Below are 22,994 nucleotides of genomic sequence, written 5' to 3'. Positions count from 1 at the left end.
AAAATTACAAGTCTCTTTAAAGTTATCAGCATTTAGGATTGGCACTTCACACGAGTTTTCTTGACGAATACCATCATACTTTAATGTGTGAGCACTTCCCACAGTCTCCTTCCCATAGTTCAGTTCAGTTCAGTCACTCAGTCGTGTCCGACTCTTTGCGACCCCATGAATCGCAGCACTCCAGGCCTCCCTGTCCATCATCAATTCCCGGAGTTCACTCAGACTCACGTCCATCGAGTCAGTGATGCCATCCAGCCATCTCATCCTCTGTCGTCCCCTTCTCCTCCTGCCCCCAATCCCTCCCAGCATCAGAGTCTTTTCCAATGAGTCAACTAACTCTTCGCATGAGGTGGCCAAAGTACTGGAGTTTCAGCTTTAGCATCATTCCTTCCAAAGAACACCCAGGGCTGATCTCCTTCAGGATGGATTGGTTGGATCTCCTTGCAGTCCAAGGGACTCTCAAGAGTCTTCTCCAACACCACAGTTCAAAAGCGTCAATTCTTCATCGCTCAGCCTTCTTCACAATCCAGCTCTCACATCCATACATGACTACTGGAAAAACCATAGCCTTGATTAGATGGACCTTAGTCAGCAAAGTAATGTCTGTGCTTTTGAATATACTATCTAGGTTGGTCATAACTTTTCTTCCAAGGAGTAAGCGTCTTTGAATTTCATGGCTGCAGTCACCATCTGCAGTGATTTTGGAGCCCCCCAAAATAAAGTCTGACACTGTTTCCACTGTTTCCCCATCTATTTCCCATGAAGTGATGGGACCAGATGCCATGATCTTCATTTTCTGAATGTTGAGCTTTAAGCCAACTTTTTCACTCTCCTCTTTCACTTTCATCAAGAGGCTTTTTAGTTTCTCTTCACTTTCTGCCATAAGGGTGGTGTTATCTGCATATCTGAGGTTATTGATATTTCTCCCGGCAATCTTGATTCCAGCTTGTGCTGCTTCCAGCCCAGCGTTTCTCATGATGTACTCTGCATAGAAGTTAAATAAGCAGGGTGACAATATACAGCTTTGACATACTCCTTTTCCTATTTGGAACCAGTCTGTTGTTCCATGTCCAGTTCTAACTGTGGCTTCCTGACCTGCATACAGATTTCTCAAGAGGTAGGTCAGGTGGTCTGGTATTCCCATCTCTCTCAGAATTTTCCACAGTTTATTGTGATCCACACAGTCAAAGGCTTTGTCATAGTCAATAAAGCAGAAATAGATGTTTTTCTGGAACTCTCTTGCTTTTTCCATGATCCAGTGGATGTTGGCAATTTGATCTCTGGTTCCTCTGCCTTTTCCAAAACCAGCTTGAACATCCGGAAGTTCACAGTTCACGTGTTGCTGAAGCCTGGCGTGGAGAATTTTGAGCATTACTTTACTAGCATGTGGAATGAGTGTAATTGTGCGGTAGTTTGAGCATTCTTTTGCATTGCCTTTCTTTGGAATTGGAAGGAAAACTGACCTTTTCCAGTCCTGTGACCACTGCTGAGTTTTCCAAATATGCTGGCATATTGAGTGCAGCACTTTCACAGCATCATCTTTCAAGATTTGAAACAGCTCTACTGGAATTCCATCACCTCCACTAGCTTTGTTCGTAGTGATACTTTCTAAGGCCCACTTGACTTCACATTCCAGGATGTCTGGCTCTAGATGAGTGATCACACCATCGTGATTATCTGGGTTGTGAAGATCTTTTTTGTACAGTTCTTCTGTGTATTCTTGCCATCTCTTCTTAATATCTTCTGCTTCTTTTAGGTCCATACCATTTCTGTAGTAGCCCAATGAACATGGTTGTGTTTTCTTCCTTCATGATTTTAAAGCACTGTTTCTGTGTTATTATATAGTTGAAAGCTAGTGTATTTGGATGATTACTATTTTAACTTTCTTTGGAAATAACTTCTAACACTATGTATCATCAGTTTGATTTTATAGAAATGTCCATATAATAGACACATCTTTTGAGAAATCATAAAAAATTTGCCATTATGAATTCAGTACCAGAAATTTTTTTTTTTTTTCAGAAATCTGTCTTTTCTTAATCAGGCATTGAGAATTGTATAATAAGGTACTGGTGACCCTTGAACAACATGGGTTCGAGCTGCAGAGGCCCATCTATATATGAATTATTTTCAATAATAACTGTAATACACACTGTCTGAGGATAAGGAACCATGGATACTAAGGGCTGACTGTAAGTTGTCTACACTTGAATTTTCCACTGCATAGTGTCGGTGTCCCTAATCCCCGAGTTATTCAAGGGTCACCTACTCTTAATCTTTTTTCTTTAGCTGAAGGTAAATTCATTAAATTTCAATGCTAAATACCCTTTATTTCACTTTTTAGAGGAGATAGGTATTTTTAACTAATTAACTTTTGGCTGTGCTGGGTCTCATTGCTGCTCACGAACTTTCTCTGACTGTGGCAGGTGGAGGCTCCTCCCTAGTTGTGGCACATGGGCTCGGTAGTTGTGGCTCATGGGCTTAGTTGCCCTGCGGCGTGTCATGAGGGATCTTAGTTTGCAGACCAAGGATCCAACCCATGTCCCCTGCATTGATAGGTGGATTCTAAGAAGCATGTAACCCAGGGAAAATGCCTGAGTTGAATCTTCAGTAGTACCTGGCAAATAATATTATGCATTTAAATCAGTGAAGTTACCTAGCAAGAGTTAGATGTGATCTTACTGATCTTTGGCATATATTGTTTAGCACAGACTACTCACAAGGCCACGGTAACTTGATTTTTAAATTCAGCTTGTTATATTTTTTCCACAGGACCTTGCATTCATAGTGTATCTAATTCTTGAACGAAAGAACAAAGGAAAATATATGCAGTAAATATAACAGACTATTATATACATATATCATTTTATAAAGTACTTATATGTTGAAACTCAGACTTACCCCAGAAATGGGAACATAAATATACATGTCCTGAAAGAAAATAAAGTTTGTGAACAGACATGGGGAAATGTTCTGGATACCCAGGTATTAGTTCAGTTCAGTCACTCAGTGTCTGATTCTTTGCGACCCCATGAATCGCAGCACGCCAGGCCTCCCTGTCCATCACCAACTCCCGGAGTTCACTCAAACTCACGTCCATCAAGTCGGTGATGCCATCCAGCCATCTCACCCTCCGTCATCCCCTTCTCCTCCTGCCCCCTATCCCTCCCAGCATCAGGGTCTTTTCCAATGAGTCAACTCTTCGCATGAGGTGGCCAAAGTACTGGAGTTTCATCTTTAGCATCAGTTCTTCCAATGAACACCTAGGACTGATCTCCTTTAGGATGGACTGGTTGGATCTCCTTGCAGTCCAAGGGACTCTCAAGAGTCTTCTCCAACACCACAGTTCAAAAGCATCAATTCTTTGGTGCTCAGCTTTCTTCACAGTCCAACTCTCACATCTATACATGACCACTGGAAAAACCATATCCTTGACTAGATGGACCTTTGTTGGCAAAGTAATGTCTCTGCTTTTCAATATGCTGTCTAGGTTGGTCATAACTTTCCTTCCAAGGGGTAAGTGTCTTTTAATTTCATGGCTGCAGTCACCATCTGCAGTGATTTTGGAGCCCCCCAAAATAAAGTCTGACACTGTTTCCACTGTTTCTCCATCTATTTCCCATGAAGTGATGGGACCAGATGCCATGATACCTAGGTATAGAGGTAATATAATTACAGTTAATTCCAGTGCTAGAAGGAATACCGTAGAAGCATTCTTTTGAAGGAATTTATAATTCTTTTGAATTATAAAGAAAAGAATGTTTTGAAAGATTTTATGATTCCTTTGGAAATGAATTAAAGATGTCTCTTAAGCTGTCACACGTTTCTGGTTCTAAGGTAGGGATTAATTTTTATGTCATTTGTTTATTGAAGTACACTTCATGTACAATAAAATCCATCCTTCTTAGTATATAGTTCTCTAAGTTTTGATGAACATAAGCAGTAATTTAACCACCACTACAATACAGATGGAATGGAAAACTCCTGTATTGCCCTTTTGCATTCTCTCAGCGCCCACCCTCTGGCAATCACTGGTCCCTTATCTGTCTTTTAGGCATTAGTCTTACAGTTTTTTAGGCATTAGTCTTACAGTGAAAATTCTAAAGCAGTGCAAATGTCCATCAGCAAAGTGTTTATGTAAATTGATAGTATCTGTATAGTTCATGTAGACTATATGTACACGCAACATGACAGAATGACTCAGATGTAGGTGAAAAGCAGGAAACAGTTGTCTATTTTCTGATTATAACTTTATAAAAATATACTATTTAAAAAGACTGGGAGACATGACATAGTTGCTTTAAAATTATGCTTTTCGGACTTCCCTGGTAGCACACTGGATAGGGATCTGCTTGCGAGTGCAGGGGACATGGGTTCAGTCCCTGGTCCAGGAAGGTTTCACAGGCAGAGCAGTTGACCCTGTGGACCACTCTTCTGAATCTGCTCCAGAGCCCGCGTGCCGCAGCTGCCCCGCCTGCGTATACCCTGGAGCCGGTCCTCCGCAGTGAGCGGCTGGGGGAAGCCCGCAGGCTGCAGTGAAGAGCGGCCCCTGTTTGTGGCAACTAGAGAACCCACATGCAAAGCAACGAAGACCCAGTGAAGCCAGAAATGAATCAATAAAACTAGGCCTTTGTTTTGGATTTTGGTGGGATTTTTTTTTTTTTTAACCTGTTGTCTAAACTTTTAAGTAATGAATTGGGCTATAAGTTGAAGATTTTTTTAGGGCTTCTAGGGCAGGGGCATGAAAGTATGGTGGTTGTATACTTGTTAGAATAAAGACTGTATCCACCTGCTAAGATTTTACTTTTTAAAGTTATTTTGTCCTTGTTTGAAATCATGTTTTGTGATATGTAGTGTTAAAAATTTAAGAATCTACCTTAGCTTTGATACTGTGCTAACTGCTACCTGGGATTTAAAGGAAATACAGGCTCTGTGTACTTTAAACCATTTAGGTCAGAAAACCTATTTGTGGGGCCAGAACATATTATATTACTTCCCTTGTGGCCCAGAAAATAAACAATCTGCTTTCAATATGGGAGACTTGGGTTCAATCCCCGGGTCAGGAAGATCCCCTGGAGAAGGGAATGCCTACCCATTCCAGTATTCTTGCCTGGAGAATTCGATAGACAGAGGAGCCTGGCAGGCTACAAACCTACATTGTTGCAAAGTCGAACACAACTGAACAACTAATACAACAACAACCACATATTGTGTGGGCTTCTCCAGTGGCTCAGTGGTCAAGAATCCACCTGCCAGTGCAGGAGATGTGGGTTTGATCCTTGGATTGGGAAGGTCCTCTGGAGAAGGAAATGTCAACCCACAGCAGTATTCTTGGCCTGGAAGATCCCATGGACAGAGGAGCCTGGGGGGCTACAGTCCATGGGGTCACAAAGAGTTGAACACGACTTAGTGTCTAAGCAACAGCAGCAGCATGTTATGTAATGTCTTACACGAGGTATTATATGAGTACTTATCAGGATGAGTGAAACATTCATTCGCCAGACATTCTCAAAATGATAATATAGTATAACCAAGAAAGCCTCTTTGAACAGCTAAAATCTGTTGAAACATGGCAGAAAAGTTAAACAGTAAAGAAGGAGGAGTATATTGCAGGAAAATTAAGAGGCACGGAGGTGGAAGTAAGCAGGACTGTTTGTGGGGCTGGAAGAGGTAGGATAGAGTGATGGGAAGGCTAAGCAGCTTCTCTGCCTTGTGTATAGCAGATATTGATGTTGTCTTTTGGGTCAGAGTAGGTGTTGGCAGACTGCCCCAGAGGTCAAATTCTGCCCACCCCCTGCTTTTGTATTGCCTGAGAGCTAAGATATGGTTTTTGTATTTTTTAGTGGTTGAAAAAAATGCATAATATTTCAGGACAGAAAAGCTGTATTTTAGTGTCCATAAATAAAGTTTTGTTGGGTAACAGCCATTCTGTTAATTTAACCAATTGCCTGTGGATACTTTTTGTTATATGGTAGAGTTGAGTGATTACAACAAAGACTGTATGTCCTGCAAAACCTTGAATGCTGTGTAGTCCTTTGTAGATCAACTTTTTGGCTCCTGGGCTAGACACACAGAGCAGCGTTCATACTGGAGGTGACGAGAAGTGGAGCTGGACAAGTAGGGTAGGGAAATATTTCTCTTTTCAAAAATCTATTTCCTGTAGTGTTTCTTCTTATGTGTGTTTCCACTACCAAGATTAAGCTTTACTTCACATAACGTGCCTTCTGAAACTGTAGATTTCTGCTTTGTTGCTTTCTCACCCTCTCACAGATAATGATTTGAGAATCAATGCTGTCGAATTTTGAAATCTTAAAAGATTTTCAGCTGTTTCCTTAGAGGAAGCATAAAATCTTTTGAGTTGTAAAGTAATGTGATTGGTAGAAGTTTTGTTATGAGGTTTATTTTTATTAGAAATAACTTATTCACAGAAGTATAGTATGACCAGCATTTAAAATGCCACCTTAGATATGTGCAGTACATTGAAATGGCAAATGGGAGGCATGGATTTTTATTTTAATACTAATTCCTCTGGTTTCTGTTTGTAGGACAAGTTTATCTTCTCTACTTTCCATAGTTACTAATATAAGATTATAAGAGGGCAGTGGTTAATAAAATCACTGGTACCTTTTTTCTTCATTTATTTTATTATTCACTTCTAGTTTCTGTAGGCTTACTTTACTTTTTTCCGTATAACTTCTTGAGATGGAAACTTAGTTGTTTTTTCAAACAGCCTTTCTTTTCTAATGTACATTTAAGCATACTTTTAGCCATATCCCATAAGATTTTTTATTTAATGTTTTTATATCATCCAGCTAAAAATATTTTCTACTATCCTTTGGGATTCCTCCTTTGACCCATGTGCTATTTAGAAGTATATTTTTAAATTTCAAGTATGTGGAGATTTTTCTAGGGTTTTTTTTTTGGCTGTGCTGGGTCTTTGTTGCTGCACACAGGCCTTCTCTAGTTGAGGCAAGCAGGGGCTACTCTAGTGCCCCTGGGGCTACTTTAGGGCAGGGGCTTCTCACTGCATCAGCTTCTTCTGTTGCGGCTCCCAGGCTCTAAAGCAGAGGCTCAGTAGCTGCGGTGCACAGGCTTAGTTGCCTTGTGGCTCGTGGGATCTTCCTGGACCAGGGGTTGAACCTGTGTCCCCCTGCATTGGCAGGTGGATTCTTAACCACTGGACCACCAGGGAAGTCCCATTTGTTTTTAATATAACTTGTATTGTGAACTTGGAACATATTCAGTGGTTTCAGTCCCTAGACATTTATGTGAGTCTCATTTTATGGCCTAGACTGCAGTCAATATTTATATGTGCTCCAAGTATCCTTTCCAAAAAGAAATGAAACTCTATAGTGTTCATTATGCAAAGTCAAGTGTGCCTTAGGAAGCATCACTATGAACAAAGCTAGTGAAGGTAATGGAATTCCAGTTGAGCTTTCAAATCCTAAAAGATGATGCTGTGAAAGTGCTGCCCTCAATATGCCAGCAAATTTGGAAAACTCAGCAGTGGCCACAGGACTGGAAAGGGTTGGTTTTCATTCCAGTCCCAAAGAAAGGCAATGCCAAAGAATGCTCAAACTATCGCACAATTGCGCTCATCTCACACAGTTGCAAAGTAATGCTCAAAATTCTCCAAGCCAGGCTTCAACAGTATGTGAACTATGAACTTCCGGATGTTCAAGCTGGATTTAGAAAAGGCAAAGGAACCAGAGATCAAATTGCCAACATCTGCTGAATCATCGAAAAAGCAAGAGAGTTCCAGAAAAATATCTATTTCTGCTTTATTGACTATGCCAAAGCCTTTGACTGTGTGGATCACAACAAATTGTAGAAAATTCTTAAAGAGATGGGAATACCAGGCCATCTTTCCTGTCTCCTGAGAAATCTGTATGTATGCAGGTCAGGAAGCAACAGTTAGAATTGGACATGGAACAACAGACTGGTTCCAAATCAGGAAAGGAGTACATAACAGCTGTATATTGTCACCCTGCTTATTTAACTTATATGCAGAGTACATCATGAGAAATGCCGGATTGGATGAAGCACAAGCTGGCATCAAGATTGCTGGGAGAAATACAATAACCTCAGCTATGCAGATGACACCACCCTTATGGCAGAAAGTGAAGAACTAAAGAACCTCTTGATGAAAGTGAAAGAGGAGAGTGAAAAAATTGGTTTAAAGCTCAACATTCAGAAAACGAAGATCATGGCATCTGGTCCCATCACTTCATGGGAAATAGATGGGGAAACAGTGGAAACAGTGTCAGACTTTATTTTTTTGGGCTCCGAAATCACTGCAGATGGTGACTGTAGCCATCAAATTAAAAGATGCTTGCTTCTTGGAAGAAAACTTATGACCAACCTAGATAGCATATTAAAAAGCAGAGACATTACTGGGCCAACAAAGGCCCACCTAGGCAAAGCTATGGTTTTTCCAGTAGTCATGTATGGATGTGAGAGTTGGACTGTGAAGAAAGCTGAGTGCTGAAGAATTGATGCTTTTGACCTGTGGTGTTGGAAAAGAGTCTTGAGAGTCCCTTGGACTGCAAGGAGATCCAAGTCCATCCTAAAGGAAATCGGTCCTAAAAATACTTTGGCTACCTGATGCAAAGAACTGACTCATTTGAAAAGACCCTGATGCTGGGAAAGAGTGAAGGCGGGAGGAGAAGGGGATGACAGATGGCATCACCAACTTAATGGACATGAGTTTGAATAAACTCCGGGAGTTGGTGATGGACAGGGAGGCCTGGTGTGCTGCAGTTCATGGGGTCTTAATGAGTCAGATACGACTGAGCGACTGAACTGAACTGATCGTGTTCATTTAATTTTCTGTATCGTTACTGATTTTGGTCTTCTATACTGAGAAAGGTGTGTTGAAATGTATTATTAGTGGATTTATCTGATTTTCTTTGTAGTTCTGTTGATTTTTGCTTTATTTTGCTGTGTTTTTTGATGAAAACAAGCTTAGAATTATATCTTTATGTTGTTTTGAATTTCATATTATAAAATGTTTCTTTATCTCTAAACATGCATTTTGTTTTAAAGTCTACTTAATCTCATATTTTACTATCAGATAGCTTTCTTACGGTTAGTTTTTGCCTAAGATATATATATTTTTTCACTATTTTACAACAGCCTTTTCCTGTTCTTACATTTAAGGTATTTCTCATGTAAGCAGCATGTAGTTGAGTTTTATGTGTTTGTATTTTTAATCTGATAGTTTTTGTATTTTAGTGGCACATTTAGTTTGTTGTATTTAATATAACTACTTAGGTATTTGGGTTTTAATCTCCTTACTGATTTTTATTTTTCTGGCTATTTTGTAGTCTTTGTTTCTATCGTCATTTGGATTAGTTTTCATTTTTTCAATTTTTTTCTGTATTGTAGGATGTGTAGTAATTATCTGCATGTATACCCTCTTATTTTAGTGATTCTTCTAGATAGTACTACTCTGACTTATTAAAGTCTAACATAAATTACTAATTTTACCTTTTTCTAAGCAATGCAGAAATCTTAGAATACTTTAGCTCATTACCATCATTATTTGTATGCTATTACCATCAAGCATTTTTCTTCTATACACATCTCAAACCCTGTTACAATGTTTAAAGTCAATATTTATTTAGATATCTCCCAAATGAGTTGGCATTTATTTTCCTGTACTGCTTTAGGGCTTCTTTTGTTCCTGATTAGAGCTTTGCTATCAGTCTACCTGTTCTTTTGCTGGTCATTTCTACCTGTTGTTTTGTTTTAAGAGTTTTCTCTTTGTCCTTGGTATTCAGCACTTTTGCTGTAGTGTGCCTCGGTGTAAGTTTCTTTTTTATCTAGCCTTCTTGTTTGTAAAACTTTTTAAAACTGTGGCTTAATCGTTGATCAACTTCAGAAAATTCTCAGACTTTATCTCTGTAAATATTGCCTTGCCTTGGCCTTTTTTCTTCCTCTAGAATTCTGACCTTAAGTGTGTTAATCCTTCTGACATCGATTCCTCTGTCTCTTATAGTCTGCTGCTTTTTCGTCCTTTCACTTTCATGCGTCTTTCTGTGTATTTTCATCTGACTTATTTTCTAGTTCACTGATTGCCTATTCAACTGTGTGTAGTCTGCTTTTAAAGCCACCCATTGAGTTTTTCAGTTCTAGAATGTTCATTTTGTTCTTTTTTTAGTTTCCAGTTTTCTAATTCTCAAAACTTTAAATCCTTCTGAATATTCTAAGCATAATTATTACTTCAAAGTCTTGTGTTTGATAACTGTATTATCTAGGTCCTCTGTTGGGCTTTTCTCTTAGCTCTTATTTCTCTTGGTTTTTGTGTTATGGCTCCTGATTTTCTCTTCTGTCCATTATGTTTGATTAGATACCAAACATTATAGATGAAGAATATGTATATAAATAATTTGAACCCTAGTGTGATAATTGCTTCATCTAAATAGTATTTGTATTTGCTTCTGGCTTTTGATTACATATGCCAGCAGTCCTAGATTACTTTAATTCCATATCAAGATGATTTTAATTTCCATTTCAGTTCCTGTGATGATGGGTTTATTTGTGCTTCATCTTAACTCCTAGAGAGCAGCCCCACAGAGCTGTACCCTGAAGTGTAGTGGGATTTCTTAATGGGCTCTGGACTTTAGTTTTCTCCTCTAGCCCTACAAGATCAGAAGCTCTGCTCAGTTTTTCAGCTGTCTCTTCCATAGTCAGTAGAGGTCATTGGGGGAAATTTCCCCAAATTCTGGACTTAACTAATTTTTTTTATTCTCCTGGATGTTGTCTCCATATAAGCTCTTACCTACTGTCATACAGATTTTTTGAAATGCACTTCTCAGCTTTTCTAGTTCTTAGTGAGAGGGGATACTGTTACCGCTGCTGTTACTAGATGTGAGTCTCCTAGTCCTTTAAAACAAAAACCATTTTTTTCAGCATACGGTGTATTCAAAATACATGTATTTGCTGCATTTTTATTCTTGATTTTATTACTATGAATGGAGAAGAATGCCATCTAAGCCTTCTCTTTATTACACTATTTCTCAGAAAAAAATGAAGTATTATGGATCCTTAATTCAAGAGCGTTTTCAAAAATATACTTAGTAGTAGTCATGTTTAACTGAAACTGGTTTGAGCAAATAAACAGGAGTAGTCAGAAGTTCTGGCTCTTGAGTGCTTGGTTATTATACACATCGCAGAAACCTTCTATCAGACACTGAAATGCTGAGTCAGAACAAATACACAGATGTTGTCAATGTAGTCCCTGTAGATGCAGAAGACAAATAAGCGGGGTACGTTTGTAAAGAGATTAAAGTCCTATTATAACCTGTGCTTTTTTGAGTTTTAGTTGTAGATTTGTAATGTGAAGGATTCAGATTTAAGCCACTTTCTAGAACATATCCTGCACCTGGGGTTCCCATGGCCACCCCCACGTTTGGAGTTAACATGCAGTCGTACTCATGGCTAAGATTTATTCCAGTGATGTAGTAAGGACATGGATCTGGATCATAAGAGGAAAGGTACAGGTGGGGTCCAGGGGACTCTTGTGCAGGCTTGTTTATGCTCTGTCCTTCTTGTGAAAGGTCATTCAGAGTACAGTCTTCTCCTAGCAACGTAAATGTAAGCGTGTAATGTTCCTGCCCAGGGAATCCCATTTGATTGATTAGAGGCTCAATGCCCGAGTTTTGATTGGGTGCTGGTTATGTAGGCATCCTCTGCTGAGCCTCTCGGGAGGAAACCAGGTAGTCTGCATGAATTCACCCTTATCATTTAGGGAAACTTAGATCTTAGAACTGTTTACCAGGCAGCATTCCAGATGCCAGCCAAGGACTATCCTTGCAAGCAGGTCTTTCTAAGAATAGCTGTCTCAGCCAGCTAGGGTAGCTCTTTTCCACACACATGCCTAAAGTGACTCACTGTTGAAGTTTTCTGTAAACACTATGTGAATACCAAAGGTCTGCATGATAATTTCTGTTTTGATCGTAAGTAGAATGTTTATCACTAAACGTAGGTAGCTAGAATAACTTGAGTAGTTATTATGTCTTAGTATGTTCCATCCATGCAGGGCTTTTTATTAGTGTGCCAGTGCCTGTTGTCAGTTTTAAGCCATGTGTGGGAAGAAGCGGATAGTATTAGAACATTTAGTACATCTAAAAAGAATGTTTAAGAAAGTTAAATTACAGTGGGAAGTAATGCATTATGAAAGGACACTTCAGATGTCTCCTTTTAAAGTTCATATTCAACCACCCACATGTTTTTTTAGATTTCAGTGGATTTGTTTTTCTTATGGGAGTTTTTTGAAGAAAGTACTTTGTTACCAATATTTTTGACTAAAGCTGAAGTTCACTTGGCAATCTGGAAATACTGAAAAAATAACCTCTCACTCCTAGAAGCAAATTGAAGAATCTTAGATACTTATAGACTAGATTTCTTGTTTATAAATGTGGACTCTGACTCAGAAAGTTATGTGACAGCAAAACTGTACAGCTGGTTAATTTCGTCAGTTTTTAGTGGTAGAATATACACTTGCAAACATTATCAAAAAATACCAAAAGGGCCATGGACTAATTTTGAATTTCATTTAGTGACTTTGAATATCTTTTCATGCCTAATTTGGTCATTTCATTTATTCAGAGAACTTAACCAATATTATTTTTCCCTTGCTGTGTGTCAGACATTAATTTTAGGTGCTGGGGATCTTTTTTTCTTATTTGGAATCAAATTAAAGTATGTCTCATTGAGGGTGGCTTGGAGCTGCCTTCTTTTCTTTAGATTTTAAAGTACACTTACGTACTGTATCCTGGTTCCTCAAAATATGTTATTTCTTCTTTCCTTCTCTAAGGTAATACTGCATTGCATGATTGTGCAGAGTCTGGAAGTTTGGACATTATGAAGATGCTTCTTATGTATTGTGCCAAGATGGAAAAGGATGGTTATGGAATGACTCCCCTTCTCTCTGCAAGTGTGACTGGTCACACAAACATTGTGGATTTTCTGACTCACCATGCACAGACCAGCAAGACAGAACGGATCAATGCACTGGAGCTCCTGGGAGCTACCTTTGTAGACAAAAAAAGAGACCTCCTTGGGGCTTTGAAGTACTGGAAAAAGGCAATGAACATGAGGTACAGTGACAGGACTAATATCATTAGCAAACCAGTGCCGCAGACACTAATAATGGCTTACGATTACGCCAAGGAGGTGAACAGTGCAGAAGAGCTAGAAGGTCTTATTGCTGATCCTGATGAGATGAGGATGCAGGCACTGTTAATTAGAGAACGCATTCTCGGTCCTTCTCATCCTGACACCTCTTACTACATTAGATATAGAGGTGCTGTCTATGCAGACTCCGGAAATTTCAAACGATGCATCAACCTATGGAAGTATGCTTTGGATATGCAGCAGAACAATTTGGACCCTCTCAGCCCAATGACCGCCAGCAGCCTGTTATCTTTTGCAGAACTGTTCTCTTTCATGCTGCAGGATAGGGCTAAAGGCCTGCTGGGCACCACTGTCACCTTTGATGATCTTATGGGCATACTGTGCAAAAGTGTCCTTGAAATAGAGCGAGCTATCAAACAAACTCAGTGTCCAGCTGACCCATTACAGTTAAATAAGGCTCTTTCCATCATTTTGCACTTGATTTGCTTATTAGAAAAAGTTCCTTGTACTCTAGAGCAGGACCATTTCAAAAAGCAGACTATATACAGGTTTCTTAAGCTGCATCCAAGGGGAAAGAATAACTTCAGCCCTCTTCATCTGGCTGTGGACAAGAATACTACCTGTGTAGGGCGGTACCCTGTTTGTAAATTTCCATCTCTGCAAGTTACTGCAATACTGATAGAATGTGGTGCTGATGTGAACGTCAGAGACTCTGATGACAACAGTCCCCTCCATATCGCTGCTCTGAACAACCATCCAGACATCATGAATCTCCTTATTAAATCAGGTGCACATTTTGATGCCACAAACTTGCACAAACAAACTGCTAGTGATTTGCTGGACGAGAAGGAAATAGCTAAGAATTTGATCCAGCCTATAAACCATACCACGTTGCAGTGTCTTGCTGCCCGTGTCATAGTGAATCATAGAATATACTATAAAGGGCACATCCCAGAAAAGCTAGAGACCTTCGTTTCACTTCACAGATGATATTTTGACTGTTAAAGCACGAATTGGTAACAGTTGTTTCATAAATGAGCACTGTTGTGATAACACCAGCATTCATTTAGCTTGATCCCATTGTGCTCTCATTGGCTAAAGCATTGTAAGCATCAAATTTACAGGATTGGTTTCCCAGTATTTAATATAAATATACCATATAATATATTGTTTGTGAATTACTGAGAAATGAAATGTCATATTCAGTTTCTAAAATTGTCTGCCAAAGGCTTATCCATTCTGGTTTTGTTTGCGTTGGGTGTTTGGGACAGAGTTAACTAACCATTTTTCAGTGGTGTCTTTATACTTTTCTGATTTGTGAATTTTATACAATTGAAGGTCTTTTTTTCTGCTTCTTCCCTCTTTTCTCCAAACTTCTCTCCTGTTTCCACTTTATTTTTAACTTAACCATTTCTACTGAGCAGTTTTTCTCCCGTCATGGGCCCATGTTAAGTTGTACGAACTTTATGGACTTGTTACCATTTGCAGTTTACCATAAGTGCTTTATCTTCTCTATGCACGGGCTTCAACTTGACTGTTGTATGTTAGCATATTTCTATGCAGCAGTTGGTCAGCTTCAACTCTGAAACACTGTTAAGTATGTTACAAAGTTCATTTTATGAAAGTACTCTTGTAGCATGACAATTTGTAGAGCTACAGGTTAGCTACCAGAGCTTGAGCTTTTTTGTTGTTTTCTTCTTTACATCTGAGATTTCTTTTTCTAATCCACTGAAATTATTGTGTGCTAAATTTGGGAAGCAAATCTATTCTAACTCATTAACCCAGTTGAGATTTAGGTCTGTCATCTTAATATATCATGCAGTAAAAGGAAGACTTCACAAAGTAACCCACCTTTCATGCTACGCCAGCATTGTCCTGCTTGTGCCGATGATGTGATTAAATGTAGAGAATTTGCTTAAATTTAACCTCAGAGTTTATCACACAGCTTAATGGGTCACATTGAAATATTCAATAATTGAACTGCAAATCACTTTTAGTTACTAAAAGAGCTGAAGCATGTCAGTGGCATGATGCTTGCCAAGCCAGACCTAGGCATCTAGGATAATTAAGGAATTTTAGTATGCCATTTACTGCCATAGTATCAAAGGTCAGTAACAGTGTTCTTTCTTTCTTCAAGCTTAAGTATACCTTTGAAGATAACTTGCATGGATTACTTTGGTCTCAATTATTTGTCACCATAATTAAACACAAAAGATTGCAGTGCTTCCTGTTCATTTACTGAAAATTAACTTTTTTCTCTTTCTTTTTTTTTTCTTCCTTTCTTCCCCTCACTTCCTTCCTTCTTTTTTTTTTTTCTTTTGTTGTTGTTGTTTTGTTTTTTAACAGCTTTGCTAATGCCACAGAAAGGGCTCTTTTAAACTTAGGAAAAAATAAGTGAAAAGTACTAAAAAAGTTCAGGTAATTATCATTCAGCACTTTATTGTTACTCAGAATAAAATTTATGATGGCATATTTGCCTTGCCAATGTCTTAATAAAGTTGTTCTGAATAAAAAGCTCCTTATTGGTTTCAGAAAAACTCAGTTTACCTGTGAGTTTAATGAGCTGGATCACTTGGATTTTTGTGTTGACATTTTATTCTGAGGGTGGATGTAGTGGTATTAAGAGTTGTCATTGCAAACAGTCATGTTGGGTTTATTTCATCTTTACTCAGTAAAAAACTTGTAATGAATTATAAATAAAAAAGCTTTAGACTCACTTTCTGGTTAAAAAATTGAAGTTTGATTTTTTAAAAGATACCCTTACTCATTTTACTAGGTTGAACATTTAATTTCACCATTGAAAAAAGTGGTTTGGATATAAATGGTTACTCTCCAAACTTTTGATGAAGAGATTTGCATATCTTGTTTACCGTGGGCAAATTTGATGAAATATTTGAACTACCACCATATGTTATGACTAATTTGTGATTTAGAGAAATATTCCAGAAATATCAGACATCAATTTTTGAAGTCATTTGCCTCTAACCCTGTGGTATAAGAATTATATATGCATAAACTACTTTTTTAAAAAAAATGAAAACTTTGTAAGTATAGTAAATTTGCATTAGTGAATCTCAATAATTTACAGATGAAAGGTGAGTAATTGTTGTTTAAGTGACTTCATAGTCCTTTTTTGGGGAATGGGGTAGGAGGACTTTACATGTTCTTATAGTAAGGCATATCTCACACTACTTTATAGGTGAATATGAATTGTGCAACTTGAGTATAAAACAAGGATTTCTTTACATACCATTTTCCCACTGCTGACTATAGATAACTTAGAACTATTCTTCAGTCTTGATAACTGAAATGCATTATTTCAATTAGGATACAGTTTAAAAGCTCAAAATTATCCATTTTATTTTCAAGGAAGTTGTTTCATAAATGTGACCTCAGACACTGTTTAAGGCCTTTGTCAGAATTCTCAAAATTATGAGGCTGAATTTTTAAAAAACTTACATTTGTGTTATTTTTTAAACCAACAGATAAGTAATTTAATACTTAACGAGCTAATTGTGCTCTCTACTGTACCCTGCAGCATGGGAATGTTGATTGGCACTAATGCATATGATTATGTTTCCATAAAAGTTCTCAGTCAAGGCCTGATGAATTTTAGATGTTCTGCTCTTGATTGTTTCTGTAAAAGAAATGGTAATTTTACTCAGATTATATACCAATCTACTTTATAAAGACAAGTGGATTATGGATTTTACAAATAGTCCTTTTCTTCCCGTTAATTGGACAGGGACATAAGCCTACATCAGCAAAAGGTAATTTGGTGCCCAGGATGATTTTGCAGTTAAGTGATTGCTCATTTGTAAAGTGATAACTTTAAATTTTCAAGACCCCTATCTACTATGACTTGGGAAAACTGTTTAGGTTATATTTGAAAAAGTAGCTTTTTAAAATCATATAAGCCCAGCAGAAACCCTAGGTTGAACTTTACAGGCATAATAATCCTTGTAATTTTCCCAGAATTGTAGGTGCTGGTTGAAATAATAACCATATTCTTGTGCATTGTAACAGCAGTTTTACTGCTTGGACCTTTAACCATTTTAGAGTTAGATACTAAGGAAAGTAAAATTAACTGGTTGTCATGGTTACCCCCCCCATCACTAAACAACTAGTTCCCCTACTCTTTTGTCAATTCCCATTGTGTGTTTTTCCAAAAAGTACTGTATTCTGGTGCCAGCCAATATATTGTCACACAATGGAAAATGATATTCAATGTAAGTTTAATAAAATTAAATTTGCACCAAATACTAGTGTATTATTAACTCAATACTTGATTGATATTATCTTAGTGAACTCCTGTCTCAAAAACACCCACTGGTAATGTATAGTTAGAACTCATGAGATAGCATTTATTATTATACTTCTGTGTGAAAAACAAGGATGATTTATGTAGTTCATTCTAATTTTTTTTCCAGTTGTAACCACAGAAACTAAAGATACAGTAAGATTTTTGTTGTGAGATGAATGGGAGAGGGCCTGCTTTTACCTCGTGTTTTAGCTAAACTCGGTTTTTTAACTGAGTGTAACTATCAGAAGTATGTCATAAATATATTCCTATGAAGTTAAATTTTATAAACTTATTTGTATCACTTCCATAAAAATCTTAAGTAGTCATTATCTTTTCCTAATGTGTAAGTTTCCTCATATAAGAAGTTTTCATAGATCCAGAAAATGCATACTTTCTAAACTCCAGGCATAAATTATAATCTCGAGTTATATGGGCTTTCCTCTTTTGAAACTTTGAATTTGTTATATTTTTAATATATTATTGAAAATTTGAATTATTACCCGTAACAGATATGGATATGTCTTTGTCATCATTTTGACAGGACTCTTTTCAGTGTTAGTATTCTTTACCCTTGGACCTATGGTCGTTCTCAACAACAACCAGAGATACTTAAAAGGAAATCTTACCGAACTTACAAGGATAAGCGTATTTTTTTAAGGATTTGAACCAAAAAAAGTTATTATATCCTTTTTTCCCTCCATCTCTGCACTTTGTCAGGAAATTCTTTGTTGAGTAATATTGGGATTATGGAAGAACTATGAAGTTACTAGTTTCTGTGTGCCGTGTTATCTTCCATTCTATTATAAGGCTCTTAATATTTTTTCCTAAAATTAATTCAGTTTTTAAATAATTATCTCAATTTAGTCTGATTTAAAAAATAAAAATATGGTTCCATGCCTTTAAAAAATTGAAAATTTAAACTTTAAAAAGACGTGAACACTTCAGACATGTTCACGTTAAAGGATTTAATTTAGTCCCACTAAAACAATTTGGGTGCTTATCAATCATATTTTGGTGTAAGTCAAGGAGTGGAGTGGTATAAAATACTTGACACTGACAAAATGAATGAAAGATAATTTTCCAGGTGGCTCAGATGGTAAAGAATCTGCTTGCAATGCAGACCTGGGTTCATTCCCTGGGTCAGGAAGATCCCCTGGAGAATGGGATGACTACTCCAGTTTTCTTGCCTGGAGAATCCTATGGATAGAGCAGCCTGGTGGGCTACAGTCCACAGGGTTGCAAAGAGTCAGTCATGACTGAGGGACTAAAAATCAAAGCCCCAGTAAAACAAGTAGAATGTATTTGTTGTAAGTCAAGGAGTGGAATGGTTTGAGATATTTGACATTGCCAAAAATATGAATAAAAGGTGTTACGGTCTATCACTGAAAAATTACTTAAAACTTCCCAGTAATGTCTTTTCTAAAGTGAGGTCTACTTGATTTATTTTAGACATTTGAGCCTTATTTTTTTTTCCTTTTCCAGAAGATTTTGTTAACAGTCTCCCTTTTTGTTTACATAATAGCCATATCAATTGATCCTAGGATTGATACTTCTAAAATACTTTCATCCATATAAATGAATGGGTTTGTAGATTATAAAGGTTTATAAGGATACTTGAGATAATACTTGGATCTAAAAGTTAGAAGGTACCTGTTTGTTTTATACATTTCTTTTAACAAACAAAATATTTAACATGTTCATTACAAGGACTCAGCTGAACACAACTGAAAAACTAAAATGACACACAGCTTAGCAGAAATCAAAGAAAGGACAGACCATCTCAGGAATAACCAAGGCAACAGCGAAAGAGGCTGGGCAGCAGCAACCCGGGTTCTTAGGTGGAGGAAGACCTGCTCTAGCCGCAATTTCTCGGCAGGTTACTTAAAGGTTGTGGGTATTTCTAGAATTTAGCAGCGTGTGTGTTCTGAGGCCTGTCGATGTTGGGTTCTACCAGGCTCTGCGTGGAGAGCAGGCGGTCCTGACGTCGCGTAGGCGGACCCACTTGCCCTCCAAGCAGTCCAGCCGGACGTGAGCCTGGCGTCCACGTGGTGCTGAGGAGCTTCACTGCGCACGCGCTGCGATGGAAGCTGCCCGGGAACCCCAGGGACGGACCTGGGGTCTTCACAGACCGTTCCCGCTGCGCTGTGGATGGTCCCCCACTCCTTTGGAAAGCTCTCATGCAGGGTAGGCAAGAATTTCCTTGTCTCCAGACTTTCTGGGGGTCACCAGCTCCTGCTGGAGTGTCTTGTCCACGGGCCGTCGGCGCCTCCGCTGGGGGACGTCCTATTCCTTTAAAGGAGTGGCTGCGGGTTCTTGGATCCAGTCGGTCACCTTGATTCTTTAATAGCAAAAGTAATACCAGTTCAGTATTCAGTCAATAATATTGAATTCCTGTAGTAACAGGCATTGCCAAACGATTGTTTTACTCACTGGAAGATTTTCAAAGATGATCAAAAAACCAATTATCCCATACCTCCCAGGTATACACAGTTAATGCTTAAGTATTTTTTATTTTTCTGTTTTCAGTCTTAAGTTCTTTCAAGACAAATTCTTAAAGTAATGGATTGTAGCTAAAACTTGGACAATTCTGAAAATAGAGTTAGGTCACTGAATTTAGATGAGTGTGACCTGTTTATACCGGAGTGTTAAGGGAAAAGTAGGCATATTCTCCATGCCCTTTCAGGGTAATCGTCACAAAAAAATCAGCAAAATGAGTCCACGTTCTTTGTCAGTCGGTAACAATTCATTCCTGTTTATCTCTGAAATAGCTGGTGTTAGGACAGCTTCTAGTCACCTAAATATAACTTTTAAGGAAAATATGGGAACTTCAGTTACATAAACAGCTTATAAAATACATTTAATTCTTTCTGATTTTTTGCAGATAAATTACACTAATTAGTAAGAGTTGTAGAATATTTTTATTTCTATGATTACACCAAAACTTTTAAAAGTTTTGGAGTAATTTTGGATTTACAGAAAAGTTGCAAAGATAGTACAGAGAGTTGCTATATACCCTTCATCTAGCTTTGCCTAATGTTAACACATTACAGACATGGTACCTATTTATCAAAATTTTGTTTGTGAAAACCAAGAAATTAACATTGCTATAGTGGTATACTAAATTAATGTTATACCAAACTATAGACTTTACTTGGAATGCAGTTTTCCACTAATGTCCTTTTTCTGTTCCTGGATGAAATTTAAGCCACCACAATTGGATTTAGTCATTGTGTTTCCTTAGCCTGTTAACAGTTTAGACCTTGAAGTTTTTGAGGACTGCTGGTCAGATATTTTGTAGAATGTCCCTCGAACTGGATCTGTCTGATGTTTTCTCATGATGTTGGTGGGACTGTGATTTTCTGAAATACGACCAGAGATGAGGTGCCCTTATCCTTAATCACATCAGGAATGTGTGGTACCAGCAGGACAACACTGATGATACTGACCTTGATCACTTGGTTAAGATAGTATCTGGTGGGTTCCTTTCTTTATCTGAGAGTTATATTTTTCTATTCCATAGGCTATTCTTTAAAAGTGAGTTGCTAAATCCATCCCTTGTTTGAGGAGGAGAGGAATTAAACTCCTCTTCCTTGACAGAGGTGTCTATATATATTATTTCTAATTCTAATGGAAAGGAAGTTTGTCTCTTTTCCCTGATTCAGTCATTTTCCAGTTATAGGCTCACGGGTATATATTTTATTTTTTTGTGTTATAATTAAATGCTGTGATTGTTTTGTTGCTCAGATTGTTTCAGCTTTGGCCATTCGGAGCCATGCCATTTTGACATGACCCCTCTTTTCCGCCTTAGCCTTCCTTCCTTTCTGTAAGCATACCTCAGATTCATGTTGTATTTTTTCTGCCCCAGCCCTAGAATCACCCATTTCTCTAGAGCCCTGTTGTCTTAATTGGAGAATGGTATTTACAATCCAAGATTTGATTGCCGGGTGTACTTGTTGAATGTATATTAACACACATAAACACACATATCTGTAATTATTTCTGTAGCTGTATGTGTTTAAAATAAACCTGAGTTCAGACTGACATCTCCTACACCCAGTCTGACAGCATGGAATTTGTTACAGCTTCCTCACTTTGCTTCTTTGAACTTCTTTCTCTGTCAGTGACAAACCTAACTCCCATTATCTACAGTTTGTTTATTTTTTCAGCTCCAATGCCCACATGAAGTACTTTTAAAATGGCTAAGCCAGTATCCTTGTGAGAAATTTACCTGTTAGAGTACAGTGTCATGTACATTTTGTTTTCTACTTTTGTTGTTAGCTTTATAGTATTTAGTCAAGACTCGATATCCCAAGATACCGTAAGGCAGCACCTTTTATCCCCACAACTTTTTTAATGCCTATTTAGTAACAGACATCAAAGAGAGTAACTTTAATGTTCTAACTAGAAGTTCAGTTCAGTTCAGTTCAGTCGCTCAGTCATGTCCAACTCTTTGTGACTCCATGAATCGCAGCACGCCAGGCCTCCCTGTCCATCACCATCTCCCAGAGTTCTCTCAAACTCACGTCCATTGAGTCGGTGATGCCATCCAGCCATCTCATCCTCTGTCGTCCCCTTTTCCTCCTGCCCCCAATCTCTCCCAGCCTCAGAGTCTTTTCCAATGAGTCAACTCTTCACATGAGGTGGCCAAAGTACTGGAGTTTCAGCTTTAGCATCATTCCTTCCAAAGAACACCCAGGGCTGATCTTCTTTCAAATGGACAGGTTGGATCTCCTTGCAGTCCAAGGGAATATCATCAAGAGTCTTCTCCAACACCACAGTTCAAAAGCATCAGTTCTTCAGCCCTCAGCTTTCTTCACAGTCTTAACTCTCACATCCATACATGACCACTGGAAAAACCATAGCCTTGACTAGACAGACCTTTGTTGGCAAAGTAATGTCTCTGCTTTTGAATATGCTATCTAGGTTGGTCATAACTTTTCTTCCAAGGAGTAAGCGTCTTTGAATTTCATGGCTACAGTCACCATCTGCAGTGATTTTGGAGCCCAAAAATATAAAGCCTGACACTGTTTCTGTTGTTTCCCCATCTGTTTCCCATGAAGTGATGGGAGCAGATGCCATGATCTTCGTTTTCTGAATGTTGAGCTATAAGCCAACTTTTTCACTCTCCTCTTTCACTTTCATCAAGAGGCTTTTCAGTTCATCTTCACTTTCTGCCATAAGGGTGGTGTCATCTGCATATCTGAGGTTATTGATATTTCTCCCGGCAGTCTTGATTCCAGCTTGTGCTTCTTCCAGCCCAGCATTTCTCATGATGTACTCTGCATAGAAGTGAAATAAGCAGGGTGACGATATACAGCCTTGATGTATTCCTTTTCCTATTTGGAACCAGTCTGTTGTTTCATGTCCAGTTCTAACTGTTGCTTCCTTACCTGCATACAGGTTTCTCAAGGGGCAGGTCAGGTGGTCTGGTATTCCCATCTCTTTCAGAATTTTCCACAGTTTATTGTGATCGACACAGTCAAAGGCTTTGGCATAGTCAATAAAGCAGAAATAGATGTTTTTCTGGAACTCTCTTGCTTTTTCGATGATC

The 22,994-nt window shown here is 38.2% G+C and overlaps 1 protein-coding gene across 1 annotated transcript in view; it reads left to right on the top strand.

Annotated features, from left to right (window-relative positions):
- Nucleotides 1–15,856, top strand: part of FEM1C (fem-1 homolog C) — a 28,019-nt gene extending 12,163 nt beyond the window's left edge. Inside the window, exon 3 of the mRNA XM_069595289.1 lies at nucleotides 12,821–15,856. Within this exon, the coding sequence (XP_069451390.1) occupies nucleotides 12,821–14,130 (1,310 nt within the window). The 3' untranslated portion in view covers nucleotides 14,131–15,856. The remainder of the gene's footprint in view (nucleotides 1–12,820) is intronic.
- Nucleotides 15,857–22,994: the final 7,138 nt, after the last annotated feature.

Source organism: Ovis canadensis, chromosome 7, assembly GCF_042477335.2.
Source record: "Ovis canadensis isolate MfBH-ARS-UI-01 breed Bighorn chromosome 7, ARS-UI_OviCan_v2, whole genome shotgun sequence".
Classification (NCBI taxonomy): domain Eukaryota; kingdom Metazoa; phylum Chordata; class Mammalia; order Artiodactyla; family Bovidae; genus Ovis; species Ovis canadensis.
Note: the sequence above shows the minus strand (reverse complement) of the source record. Positions and strands in the feature narration are given on the sequence as shown.